This window comes from Brassica rapa, chromosome A03 (assembly GCF_000309985.2).
Source record: "Brassica rapa cultivar Chiifu-401-42 chromosome A03, CAAS_Brap_v3.01, whole genome shotgun sequence".
NCBI lineage: Eukaryota > Viridiplantae > Streptophyta > Magnoliopsida > Brassicales > Brassicaceae > Brassica > Brassica rapa.
The window spans coordinates 37,761,337-37,776,064 of record NC_024797.2 but is presented as its reverse complement, the minus strand read 5'-3'; the positions used below and the strand labels follow the sequence as shown (position 1 = coordinate 37,776,064).

The 14,728-nt window shown below is 29.0% G+C and overlaps 1 protein-coding gene and 1 long non-coding RNA gene across 3 annotated transcripts; one reads left to right on the top strand and one right to left on the bottom strand.

Moving 5' to 3' along the window:
• Positions 1-235: 235 nt before the first annotated feature.
• LOC103849632 lies at positions 236-1,723 on the bottom strand. The gene is made up of 2 exons (XR_004456725.1): positions 680-1,723; positions 236-598 (listed from the first exon to the last, which is right to left on the bottom strand). It is a non-coding gene; the product is annotated as an uncharacterized LOC103849632 (long non-coding RNA).
• A 5,386-nt stretch (positions 1,724-7,109) lies between these two features.
• On the top strand, positions 7,110-14,453 carry LOC103849658 ((E,E)-geranyllinalool synthase). 2 transcript variants are annotated; one of them, XR_004456676.1, is made up of 11 exons: positions 7,110-8,260; positions 8,765-8,963; positions 9,931-10,160; positions 10,274-10,397; positions 10,485-11,006; positions 11,103-11,192; positions 11,409-11,630; positions 11,761-11,890; positions 12,628-12,873; positions 13,237-13,668; positions 14,373-14,453. XR_004456676.1 is itself a non-coding variant. In XM_018656079.2 (10 exons), the coding sequence occupies exons 1-10, from the start codon at positions 7,780-7,782 to the stop codon at positions 13,543-13,545; spliced, it is 2,553 nt and encodes an 850-aa protein (XP_018511595.2). In that variant the 5' UTR covers positions 7,110-7,779; the 3' UTR covers positions 13,546-13,671. The 2 variants fall into 2 exon arrangements, 1 of the variants encoding a protein (XP_018511595.2); XM_018656079.2 differs by lacking the exon at positions 14,373-14,453 and having other exon boundaries at positions 13,237-13,671.
• Positions 14,454-14,728: the final 275 nt, after the last annotated feature.

Genomic DNA, 14,728 nt, shown 5'->3' with positions numbered 1-14,728 from the left:
ATTAGTGATTATATTATTTTCTATTTCCTTTTGTAATATGAGTTTTTTATATAATCGTTATATATCTATATATATATAAGTATGGTTATGGTTATGGATATACATTAACGATTTATAATTAAATTAACTCCTAACCAATTTAAACTATGGTTAGAAATCCTAACTTAGGATTTAGAATTGGCAGAGAAGAGTATAATAACGTTGGGATGACTTAACAATTTTAGGTACAGACATGAAGACTCTGACCTCTGTTGTGAGGATCCATAAGCAAATTATAAGAGATGAGCCCATATATAACATATAAAGACACTTGAATGAGGAGGTTAAGAAGTACTTTGTAATTGCACATGTGAGAAACGGAGAGCGAACAATATCCGATAATAAATATGTGTTTGTGTAGAGAAATAAGACTTGAAAGAACCCCTATGAACAGTCTAGTAATAGAGATGATTAAACGGTGGTTAGCAGGTACACTCGGTAAGCTTATAAGGAACAGAAGCACATGAGCATAAGAATCTGATTATACAATAGTCTCAGGAACCTACAGTCCAGTAAGTGAAGAGCCTTGTATTATTGTCACCATATAAATCCGGCTAACCTGTAATAAAACACACAAATCATTATACAGAAAAGAGAATCAAAATCAAATTCACATTCCCTAGAAGTTAACTGAGTGTACCTGCCAACCAGCTTCTATGCTGTTAAGATATTTTCTGAATAAGTCACTGAGAAGCCATATCTTCAAGAAGGTGAACTCGTGCTGCTGTTGTATCTTTGGCTCCCACACATTGTAGTTGCTTTAGCTCCATAGTAATTATCCCCTTCCACATAAGCTATGTCATTCTACAGTTCAACAAACCAAAACAAATAACACATCTCAGATCAAGAAATCAACAAAAAAAAAAAAAACTTTTACTCATCTGATGATCACTGGTTCATGAGGTCATGTTCCTCAGATTTAGGAAACGAGAAAGTTCTATGCTTCTTCATGCCATATCTTTTGTATGAACTTTCTCTCAAGACAACATCTTCCTTTGTCATCCTCATGGGAATGATTCCTTCGGCACATTTACCATATCGATGCCATAACTGAGGGATATGTATGTCCTTCTATTTATGACTTCGTAAAGACAGTTTGTTGTTATCAAAGAGTCCCACAGGATGGTAATTATGCTTCATCTAAAGAAGGAACCGCAAGTAAATTAAACTAACCATCAGCACATAAAACATAAAACACAAAGCCTAAAGAAAATCTAAGTATTCGTTGTATCTATGTACCTAAATATCTTTGAGTAACGAATGGTCAAAAGCTGGTTGCTTTGTGATAGGAACACATGCAATTACATCTCCTTCTGGGTTTGTTTACAACATCCAAAAGTTATAAACTTTCTTTAGATAAACCTTAAAAAAAATCTCGACACAATTTGAACTTATTGTTCAATTAGAACAAAAATTAAAAAAAAAATATCCAAAAGGTAAAAGAAGTAGAAATCGGAATATGATACTTACCAAAATCAGCCCAAGCAGAAAATACTCAAAACAAAAAAAAAAGATAATAGATTTATCTTACCCGAATGCTCTTGACAGCAGATTTGTTCAGCCATTTCAAATGCTTCTTCATTTCAAACTTCTGCTCAGATATGCCGGACCTTGCGTAGGATGGCGAGACGAACCTCCACAGCCATAAACACAATAGGAACTTCAAGCTTGCTTCTCCCTGCAAGCTGACATGATTTAAGATAACAAAATCTTTATGGGGAATAATTTTGATAATGAAGACATCAATAACGAACTATTAGGGTTGAAAGTTTGATAATCAAAACATGTTCAACGCGAGACGGGATAAAAAAAACTAAATAGTAAAGCCGAAATTGCCTTTGCTTGGAGAAGGAGAAGAAAGAACTGATGCATTTCACGAGGTCAAACATAGCTTTTTATAGTTGAAATTTATGGTGAAGTCAGTAAATGGGAAAGCATTGAAAGATAGATTGACAATGGTTGACGACTGCGTTGAAGACAACCCTTAGCTTGAACCTAACCGCAAAACGTTTCCAGTTTTTCGTGATCAGGAAGATGAAGAGAATCATCGATTTGGGTTTCAGTGAATTTTTTTTCACAAGACGGCTGAGTTTCCTAGAATGGACCAGACATAAGACCCAAACAAATAGCCAAGCCCACATGCATCAAAAGATTATAAATGAAACAATGAGTTTTGAAAATAGGGACAGGTGTCACGCGTACAGAAAGTGACTTTCGGACCTGGTGGCTAACGTGGTGCACCCAGGAGAAAGGAAACAGTATTATATATAGATATATAGATGTTTCTTTAAATAAGACTAAAAAAGGGTTACTGAGATGGGCAAACAAATGGGTTAAAGGAAAGTATGTATGTAAAAATGGGTTCACTAATTGTTGTTCAGTTTATCACTGACCAGTTATGTATGTATATCAATTTGTAGCATAGAGATCATAATTGTTGATCTTTAAAAATCTGGGAGTAATCTTATCTTATATATTAAAACAGAAGTCACAACCTTGATTCATGTATGATTTTTTTAAAAATGGACCTAATAGACCTGTTCATAGAAATTCATACTATATTTTAATTTAGACTAATAATAAATATAATTTTTAAAATATTTTAACCATAGTATCTTTTGATATCTTTTCATTTTAAATATAAATATATTTATTTTAAAATTCTAACAAATCTGTTTAAAAAGATTTTTACAAGATCTTCCTTTTTGAAATTATATTTAAATATTTTCACTAATTTCGAAATTAGTTTAAAATATTATTATACATTAATATATTCAGTTATATAAAATGAAAAATAAAAAAATCTATAATATTTTAGTTATTATATAATCATAATCAATCATATTAAATTAAAATTAGTATATTGAGCTAAATATAATAAAATTGTATTAAATTTATATATTTATATATTTTATTTTCGTAATTATAAAATATTTATGTTCAAAAATAAAATCTAATATGTTGGTAAGATGGGTTAACATTATCAAACTATATAATACATGTATAAAAATTAACATGTATTTCTTTAAAGTTAATAATATAAAATCTTTGTAACTATTTTAATCATAATATATTTTCATTTTAAATATAATATATATTTATATATTATATTTTATAAATTCTAATAAATCTGTGTAATATTTAAACAATAACTTAATGTATTTTGAGTTATCGTTTAGAAATGAAAATAAATAAATTATATCCTATTTTATCTACTTTTATAGTCATGATCATGTTAAAATATAATTATTATACTAAAATAAATATGATAAAATTATATTCAATTGATAAATTTATAAATTTTATTTTTATAAATATAAACTATTTATTTAAAATATAATATGATGATAGAACGACTTAAAATTAACAAACTATATAATACATGTCTAAAAATTAACATATCTTACACTTTTATATATACAATAATAAATTATCTAAAATTAATAAGCATAAAAATATTGGTAAAAAGAAATCCAGTTTTGAAATACGGGTCAGAATTTAGCATAAATTAAATACAAAATATTTTTTAAATATATTTTCTCATGAATATATTAATTTGCTTAATAACTAAATGCAAATACAATAAGATAAATATACAATAAGAAGTAGTAAATACATAAGGTTTGAACAATTAATTAATTATAACATGTAAATTATAAAATTATTGTATTTGAAATAGTTATATAAATATTTAAGTATATGATTAACATTAAAAATATATACCACTTATGTTCTAAAACAATAATTTATGTATAGAAAAGTGAAAACAAACACCCGTGCGGTTGCACGGATCAAAATCTAGTATAACCTTAATTTTAGAGATAAATACGTGATGCCAGAAAAGGGATGTAATACTTGTCAGAATAGTTTTACTCATATGGAATATCTTTTAGAAAAATTATAGATTTTTTTTCTAAAATAATCAGAAGGATATGATTGTTTACTTATTAATCTGACGATTCATTGAAAATATTAATATATCTACATAATATTGCACGATTCAGATTTGTGATTTTAATTTTGTTTCCATTTCAAACTCTTATTTGGCTTGAATAAATAGGAGAATGTTTTAAATGATATATTAAATAGTTAAATTTTTATTAAGAATACAAAATAGTTTTTTTAGAAAATGATTAATTTACTTATTTGATTATTTGCAAATTTTGAATTCGGTAGGATTTGCAAAATCGTATATCTTGCAAATATAAAATCTGATATAAAATTTGGATGTTTATGTTAATTTTTTTGGGTGATATGAAAATATAAATATTTAAAACCCGTTTGAGTTAAATTAGTTGTACAGTCGAGTAAATATATTTGATTAAGATCACACTTGTAGCAAATAATGATAATATAGTATGTTATTCCACGTCTGACTAATGATGATTATTAATCCATGACCATTTTAGATATGATGATATAATATATTAGCCCAGATTTGAGTAAAATATCAATACTATTAAAACTGAAGGGCATTTTTTGAGGTCACCTTGAAGTTTTAAAGTATTTACAATTCTATGCCACTGAAATATTTTTAAGCTATGATTTTAATTAAATGTTTTTATTTTTCCAGAAATTGCAGATATTAACCATCTAAAAGATTTTATTCTGTAGAATCTTTTTCCACTTCTTTAGTTAATTTACCATCTAAAAGATTTTAATATATTTTCTTTAAATGAATATATCTGAGTTTTTAAATCTATAGTTTAAGAAAAGTGTGCAATTTGAGAATGTTTAAAGCTACGGAGATGGTGACTAGGGTTTAAGAAAATTGTGCAATTTTGGTTTAATTAAGGAAAGTGTTTATCAGTGGTTGATTTAGAGTTTCTTGGAGAAATCAAATGGAGATCCGAGAGTTCACGGCTTCTCATTTCAGATTGAAGGTTTGTGGAAGGTTTCCCAGAGCTTTACCAACGAAGGTTTGGAGTTTTCATTGTTTTAGACAAAAAAAAAAGAAGAAGTAAAGTGCGATTCTGGTAATGGCTTTGTATTTGGTTGATGAATTGATGGCTTGGTTTGGCGTGATGATATCGCATAGAGTTTCAGTTGTGAATTCTTTCAGAATTTTTTTTCCTCATCAAAGGAGAGATCAATAGATGATTCTCATTCCTCTTCAATGGTGAAATAAGGAAAAAGTTAGGGGGTTCTTTCAATATGAGTAGTCTTAATAATTGTATGATTTTGAGACATCAAAAGGTACTCTTAATAGCATTTGTGTGGGGATAATCAATATGTGTTGTTTGAGACATCAAAAAATTTCTTAAGATCATTATGATATTTATTGGTGGTGATGAGGTTCTGGTTCTTTATACGGTTTTGCAAGATGAGATTATGGTTTGTGCTGTCAATGGTAAATATAGGTTATTAATGGGTGATCGCTTGAGAAATGGTTGTTTGATTTGTTTTTGTTTTCTAAGGAATAAATTTGGATTAATGCTTAAGGAAAGTGTCTTGTGCTGGGCATCTCTCATTCTCTTAAATTCAAAGTTTGTTAAGTTGGTGGAGCTTCATTATGATCCTCTTTTGTTTTTTAGTTGTGTTTGTTGTTCTCTTTTGGGTTTAGCTTTCTTAAGTTTAAGCGTCAGAATATGGTATCTCACACATTTATCAATGTATGACTATATAGCTATAACGTTCAGGGGTTCATGGGTTATGTATATGTTGTGTTTCTGTACTTTTACTTTCATTTGGCTATGGTTTTTGCAAATTTATGGTTTAAAGAATTTGGTTCTGTAATTTTTTTTTTTTGAACACAGGTTCTGTAATTTATTTTAGGGCTTATTTAGGGAATAACCAAAAAAAAGAGAAATTAGATTTTTAGAGAGAGAGAAGAGAGAGAGAAGAGAGAGATAGGAAGAGAAAAGAGGAGAGAGGTGGGATTTTAGTTAGATAGTGAATTTTTGTTATTTAATAAATACTTATTTATATAGAACTGGATATTAAGGTAAATTCAGTACTTATTTTTAGATTCATTTCAAAATAAATATAGAATTGAATATTTTAATTACATATTTATATTTGTGATTTATTCGGACATTCCGATCAGTTATTTGGATTTTTGAGATTTTGGGTTATCCGTTCGAGTTTGAATGATAGCATTTTGGGTTCAGATATGTTTTGTACTGGTATTTCTTACATTTCTGACCGAGAAAAAATCAGATTTTTTGAATTGAGTTCGGTTCGGACTTTTGGTTACGAACTTTAAGTTGAAGTGTACTTTAAATGAAGAGAAATTAAAATGTGATTATGTGATAGAAAAATTTCATCCAAAGTATTATCCCGCGCTTTAAAAGCGCGGGTCAAAATCTAGTGTTTGATTACAATCACATATTATAGCAATCAGAGTGCTATACAAATATTAACGATTAATTTTTATAAAAATCATATAGCTGTATAACTATATTTTACCAATCATAAATTCATATTAATATTCAAAATTGAAGCAATGTTGCAATATATAAGGATTTTTAATGTTAAAACTTCTCAACTAAATTTGTTATGGGTAAAAACACTCAAACTAAGTATTTAACGAAAAAAATCTCAAAACTAACTTTATTTAATGAATTAAACCTAACAAGTCATAATTACCATTACTACCGGTAAATTATTTGTTTAGGAGTTTCTACAATAAATAAACATAGTGAGGGGTTTTACCATAAAAAATCAAAAAAATAAATCAAAATTTTATAATATTATCTAAAAGTTAGTAACTTAAATTTTTAAAATTAGCATTTTAAATTTTTTATTGTAAATATATGAGTTTGATGTGTTTTTATCATCAAACTTATATATATATATATATATATATATATATATATATATATATATATATATATATATATATATATATATATATATATATATATATATAATTAAAATGTAAAAACCCAGAAAATATAATAAAAATTATATAAAGATTTATTAATACATTTTTATTAGATAAGATATAATTTTATTATATTTTCTTGTTTTTACATTTTTAATCTTTTAGTAATTTTATTATAGGTAAATTTTTAAATAATTTTTATTATATTTTCTGGGTTTTTACATTTTTAATTTATACATGTATAGTGTTTATGTTAAAAACACATTAAACTTATATATTTACAAAAAAAATAATTAAATGCTAATTTTGAGAATTTAAGTTATTAATTTTTAGATAATATTATAATTTTTTTAAAAAAAATTTAATGCTAAAACTCATCAACTATGTTTACTTACTGTATAAATTCCAAAACTAAAGATTTACCGGTAGTAATGATAATTATGACATGTTATGGTTTAATTTATTAATTAAAGTTGGTTTGAGAGTTTTTTCGTTAAATACTTAGTTTGAAAGTGTTTATCCAAAACAAATTTAGTTGAGAGGTTTTAACGTTAAAAATCCAATATATAAGGGATTATGTTTTCATAGTATAAATTTTTAAATGTTTTAATAAATGTATTATCATAAATAGGCTAAATTTTAGGGTGTTTTGTTATTGATATTAAATGTGTTAGGTTCAAGATTAATGTTGTTGTGAAATTAATTATACTATATAGTTTTTTTAATACTTCACCTGAAAGGAAGTTGTATCAAAAATAATCTTTCTGTTTAATAAAATAGATAGATGACACAACATAAACATGAGGAGGAGAGTATTCTTGCCAAAAAGGACAAAAAGGTTTTTGTCAATATTCTTGTTTTTTCTTGAAGCTTTCTAGTTTCTGAATTTTTCACGTGATTAATTATTTGGGTTTATGAAACTTCATCTCACCCATCTAGACTCTATAGTCTATATAAATACACACATTTTACCAACAGTGCATACTACGCTTATGATAAAAAAGAAACATATTAAGCTAAAAAAATTTAAGAGCAAGAAACAAAAAGATACAATGAAGTTCGAGAATTGTTCCTCTTCGGATCTCTACGTTCTAGCGGAGGAGATCAAGAAAGAAACATTTGAATTAGATACCTTTAGTATAAATCCTTACTCATTTGTCTGTGCCTCAGCTTACGACACAGCTTGGCTAGCAATGATAGAAGATCTCTGTGGTGTCAATACTCAACAACCTTTGTTTCGTGGGTGTATAGATTGGATTCTGAGCAATCAGAACGTTGTTGAGGGATTGTGGGGTAATCACGGAGATGAAAACGAAGGTGAAACTCTCACTTCGACACTCGCTTGTGTTGTAGCACTTCGCAAATGGAACATTGGAAGTCTTCATATCAGCAAAGGTGATTGTTTCTTTTGTAATTGTTACGCTGTCTCTAGCTTTCGCTTTAGCTTAATAATCCCTTTTGTTTTGCAGGTATTGGATGAATCTATACATATATTGCACACATGCATATACTTGTGTTTCACATGCACGTGTAATTCATTTTTCATCTCGGCAACAGATAACTACATGAATAAACTTCTTTTTGTGAAAAACGCAAGAAAATAATGATGTCAATATAAATTCGTTTAACCATTTATGCTATTAATATATTACTGTTTTTATGATGACCGGTAATGAATGATATATATACGTGTGTATAAATTTCTAGCCTTTATAATTTTTAATAATAAAATATTTAGAAATAATTACAAGTTAATTTTATAAACTCTTCCTCAGATCCTCATATGGCAGTTTTTTTTTTCTTTTCACAAGTTATAATAGTTTTTGACAAAAAGTTAGTAATAGATTTTTTTTTTTGAAACTAAAAGAAGTTAGTAATAGTTAAGCTGCCGTGTTTTAGGAAAGAGATATATCGAAAGAAGTATGGAGAGGATTATTGGGGAATATTGTAAGAGGGGCTCTTGTCCTCGTTGGCTCGTCCTTATGTTCACTGGACTCCTCGAGCTTGCTCAACAACTTGGCTTACACTTTTTTTTCTCTACTCGAGTTAAGCAAATGATCAACGACTTATTCTTCCGACGTCAAGAGATTCTCCACCAGTACGTTATAATCATGAATATAAACTTAGAAATTAATCTTCATATATATGAGCCAGCTCGATAGATATATTTTCTATTTTCCATCTTCATATAAAAGTAAATATCTGAAAAAATATTTGAATGTGGGCATAAAACTTTCTGTTAATGCCAAAACAAAAATGCCCCAAAAAGGTATATATGTGAAGAATCACAAACTTTTAACTTAAAAATAAACATGCAATGAGCAAATCAAACTATGGTACGACTGTGGAATTCAGCTGTAAAAATTTAGCTGTAGGTAAATCGGTTGTAACTGTAAAATTGTTATTGTAGACTTTTTTGTAAATATTTTTGCTCTAGTTAAATTTGTTATAGTTGCGAGCTATACAAGCTGTAAATATTATAAAATAAAATATGTGAAATATGTGATGTATATACAAAACAATTCTTTTTATTAATTTAAGTAATTTATATTAATATTAATTTATAAATGATCAAAGTTTATTGTTATTTAAAATGTGATATGTAAATAATATTTATGTTACTTAAAATATTTCAATAATTTAAAAACATTCAAAATTAAATTAAAAAATGTTTATAAATGTTTTTATTATGACTATCTAATTTATTTGATATTATAGATACATTTTTTTCATTTTACAGACTACGGCTTATGAAAAGAAGATGTAATTTTTTTCTTAAAATACATTAAAAAAAAGATTTGCTATATTTTTATTTTTTCTGAAGCGTTAAAAATAAAGATAAAGCATTATTGGTAAAAATTAATAGAAACTTGATGTATACTTTAACTTTTAAAAATAAATCTACAATATGACTAGTAAAACTTAGTGATTTACAAATAAATAAAGCTAAAGTATGGAGATAAAGCTAAACCAATCACCTCCTATGTCTTTTTATATATAATTAGTTTTTTTTTTCTTTCCTGATGTATGATTCCTAAAACTGGCCTAAACGATTTGCTCTTTAGGGAATTGCTCGTTGATGACCGTTGCAACCGGCAGCCTTTACTTGCATACCTCGAAGTATTACCATTGACATTATACGCTGAAAATCAAGAAGACATCATTGGGAAACTCGATGATTTAGATGGCTCTTTGTTTCAATCACCTTCAGCAACTGCAGCAGCGTTTATGCTCTCACGCCATACAAAATGTCTGGCTTATCTGCAATCTCTACTTCAGAGATGCCCTCATGGAGGTTAATTTTAAAGTTCTTTCTTAATTTTTTTTTTGAATCCAGAATACAGGTATTAAAAGTTTGAAGAAATATTGTTGTTTTTGTATTGTTTATGCTTATTTGTTAAAATACAGTGCCACAAATTTACCCCCTGAGTGAAGAATTCATGAAGCTCTCTTTGATCAATATAATGCACAACTTCGGGTTAGGAGAGTACTTCAGTAAAGAGATTGATCATTTTCTTTTTCAAATTCACAAGTGAGGATTAGGATCCTTCATTATTTAAAATTAACTACATGTTTATTACAATATACTTTGGTGTTAATCCTCTCGTGTTTGCCTTAGGAGCTATGAAAGCGAGGATGTTGAGAGAATGCCGATATGGTCAAAAGTAGATCAGTTGCACAAAGACTCCCTCAAATTTCGATTGTTAAGGATGAACGGCTACAATGTTTTACCTGGTAAAGAAATAATTCTCAAGTGTATATATACACACAAATATTATACAATCACTATTTACTTTTCATACAAATTTTATGCAGAGAGCTTTTGCTGGTTCTTGAATGACGAAGAAATCCAAAATCATCTAAAGACAAACATTGAACATTTATTCTTAGTGATGCTTAGTGTTTACAGAGCAACTGATCTCATATTTCCAGAAGAGTCTGAGCTCGAAAAAGCAAAAGAATTTTCGCGGAAATTCCTTGAGAAAAATGAATTTATGGATGAAAAAATGGTTTCGAGTTCTCACATTAAACATGAAATGAGTACTCCATGGATGGCTAGACTCAAGCATCTTGATCATAGGATGTGGATTGAGGACAGGGATTCAAATGTTATCTCAATTGGAAAAGCCTCTTCGATTCGGTATTAATTTCATACTCGCAATCGAATATCATAACTATATGTTGACAATAGCAAACCTGACTATATACTTTTTATTATTGGAATCATATTGCACAGTATACATGCTGACAAGCTTACTCATCTTGCTTCGAGGAATTTTGAACTTCGACAAGCTGTATACAGACGTGAGATGGAGGACTTGACAAAGTGAGTATCAAAACATATTTTGAAATATGATTGATTGGGCTGTATAAAGTGACTTTAATTTTAATTTTTATCTACAGCCTTAAAAACCACCAATCATGCCTTTATATTAGTTTTTAAAGTTACAACCAAAAATTCGATAATTTTTCTCATAGATATTTCGTTCGTTTACTTCTAATAAGTCTTCAAACTAAAATTCGATCTTTTAATTTGAATCAGGTGGGTGAAGAAATGGGGACTTAGCGATATCGGATTTGGAAGAGAGAAGACAACGTATTGTTACTTTGCAGCTTCATCAAGTACCTCGTTGCCCTTTGAATCTGCAGCTAATGTTCGTAAGCTTATGGCAAAAAGTGGCATTCTTATCACAGTTGCTGATGATTTCTTCGATGAAGAAGGTTCTCCTGATGAGTTAGAAGCTCTTACTGAAGCTGTGCTAAGGTACATTAGTTAAAAGAAAAAAATATGCAGACCATGTCAGTCATAATAATCTATTTTATCTGGCAAACCATTTTAGTGTCTAATTAAATATTATGTTGATTTTTGGTTGAATTTGACGCATATCTTATAGATGGGAAGGAAAAGAGCTGAAAGGTTACGGCAAGATCATATTCAAAGCACTTGATAATCATCTAAAAGAGACCGCTGAGACTTACCGTAACCAACACGGGACCGACATAACAAACCATTTTCGCAACATCGTACGTCTTTAATTAATCACGATATTAATCTTTTATTTGACAATATGGTTTCTCTGTGAGAACTGACATTAAAATAACTGTATATCAGGTTATCAGCTAACTAGTTAATATGCCGATTTCTTGCTCAATGTAGTAATGCATTGAAAAAACATAAGAAGTACATTTTGAACAAGTAAATATTAACCGTTGGAAAAAAACAAGAATAAAATATAAACATATTGATTTTTTTTTCTTTGTTTTGCTACCTTTCAATAATCTCATTATTACTCAGATACAAAAAGGATTAGTCAGTGAGTCGTGGATAGTTTAGTAGACTATCATGCACATGTATATAAATTTTCATTGTATGCCAATATACTTACTTTATTTATTGTGATTAAATAATTAAAATGTAAGGTTTATAATGTTAGCACCCAGAGGAAAGTAAAGATCAAAATAATTTTAGAATTAAAATATATAGTTATACGAAAAAATGTTCCTCTTATTTTTTTGTTAATGATTTTTCCTATTTTCAGCTACGTTATAGTACAAGGTTTCACCCACACTATACATTCTAAGAATTTAAACAATTTTTGTGGGTATTTTTTGCCCGGCTACTTCTTGAACTATTATGATATTATGATGAGCTGATCCACATGCATGTATTAAACATATAGCTGGCGTTCTTTAGTCCTCAATCGGAGATTTTTTCCCATTTCAGAATTTGAGTTTTAAGTGATACTAAAATATAAATGCAGTGGGGAGAAACATTTGAGTCGTGGTTATGTGAAGCCAAATGGAGTAAGAAGGGGCACATACCGTCGATGGAAGAATATCTTCGAAACGGAATAATTTCAACCGCAGCACACACCATTGTTCTTCCCATTTCATGTCTCATGGAATCTAGTTTTCCCCAACAAAAACTCAAACCCGGAAATTACGATAACATAACAACATTGCTCATGACCATTACCCGACTCCTTAATGATCTACAGAGTTACCAGGTAATCTCACTCTCTCTCATATTTGATTATCTGAATCTACCAAGTTGTTAACTTAACTAGCAAATTATGGAAGGCAAAGTCTAGCTAGAAATCATATTACTGGGTAGTCTGGGACAAATAATATTTTATGTGGTCTGAAAGTATTACGAGTTTTGTCCCAAAACATCCTAGTAATCTAAAAACAAAAAGATTTTATGAATCTATATATTATGTTATATAAAACTTGAACAAAACTAGTAATCTCTATGAAGCTCTTATTTTTAGGTTAATGTGATGCTCTCAGCTTGTATACTACACGACTAAATATTATTTTTTGGAACTTTGATTACTACACAACTAAACTTGTGATACTAAAATTTTCAGAAAGAGCGAGAACAAGGCAAGATCAATTCCGTGCTGCTCAACATGAGGAGTCATTGTAGTTTTAAGATAGAGGACTCGATTCCTTATATCAAAAAGATCATTGAATCGAAGAGGAGAGAATTTGTGGAGTATGTCCTAATGGATGAACTCAGTGATTTGCCTAAACCGTGCAAAGATATACACATGTCTGTTTGCAAAATTTTTGATATGTTTTTTAACAAGAAGAACCGTTATGATTCGGACACGGAGATGCTTCAAGACATTAAGAAGGCTCTTTACGACCCCGTTAACATTCGTAGACTCTCCTAGCTTGATCCAGCGTTCTGGTGAATTCTGTAATATAAATTTATGTATGCGTTGTTGAATAATCATCATCATGTGGCATTTAAGATCTTTTTACTTGACACAATGAGATTATTTTAAGGCTCTTTGATTTTCGTAGGGGTGGACACTTTACCCGATATCCGAAGTGGCACCCGAACCCGATCCGAAAAACCCGAACCGAAATCCGAACCGAAGTAGCAAAATACCCGAACGGGTATTGAATAAGGAGAGACTGGATACCCGAACCCGAACGGGTAATATCCGAACCCGAATAGATATCCGAAGATAACCGAACATATGTATAATTAACCTTATATTTCTAGTTTACATCTCTCATTTTATATAAAATATTTATATTGATACTACAAATACTTTAAGTTCATATGATGTACATACAATTACGGAAAAAATGATTTGCTACTCACTTACAAAATGCATGTCAAGTTTTTTATTTCAAAAATTAACAAAAAGTTACATCCAAAATTAAAAAAAAAAACTAAACTAATGCCTTTTTAGTTTTAAAATGTTATGTACAAATCTATTAATCCTTCAATCTATTATAAATAAAAACTTAGTTAACTGAAAGTTATATTTTTAAATACAAGAAACTTGAGAAATGAAAATTTTAATTTTTTTTTTCAAAATCTAAATATCCGAACCCGATCCGAAATAACCGAATCCGAACTAAAAATACCGAACCCGACCCGAAATACAGAAATATCCGAACGGGTTCTACACCTCTATACCGAAATACCCGAAAATCCGAAATACCAGACCCGAACCCGAACGGGTACCCGAACGCCCACCCCTAGATTTTCGAGTTTTAAAAATTAGCAACAATGTAAAATCAAAGTGTATTATAGATTTAAGAAAACTTTTTTGTTTCTATCCAATTTTTGAAGATGTATGATTAGAGCAGAAATGAAGTAGTTTATGAAGTGCGACAAGAACTATTTAACAAAGAAAGGTTGTGACGTAGAATTGCTTGGAGTGTTCTTCAAGTCGCGGATATTAAAGGAAGATTTACCATGGAGCAGACAAAGGGAAATATTAGAGAAGAAACAATCGACCTTATGGAATAAGGGAGGTTTACTTATTCGCTGAAGAATGATCTCACTCAAATTACCCTAATGAGTAAATTACTCTCTCAAATAAGAGGTTCAATTTT

Coding starts and splice junctions, on each gene's coding strand:
- LOC103849658 (XM_018656079.2), top strand. CDS start 7,780: ATGAAACTTCATCTCACCCATCTAGACTCTATAGTCTATATAAATACA. Junction 10,398..10,484: donor TTTCTTTTTCAAATTCACAA/GTGAGGATTAGG, acceptor TGTTTGCCTTAG/GAGCTATGAAAGCGAGGATG. Junction 11,193..11,408: donor GAGATGGAGGACTTGACAAA/GTGAGTATCAAA, acceptor AATTTGAATCAG/GTGGGTGAAGAAATGGGGAC.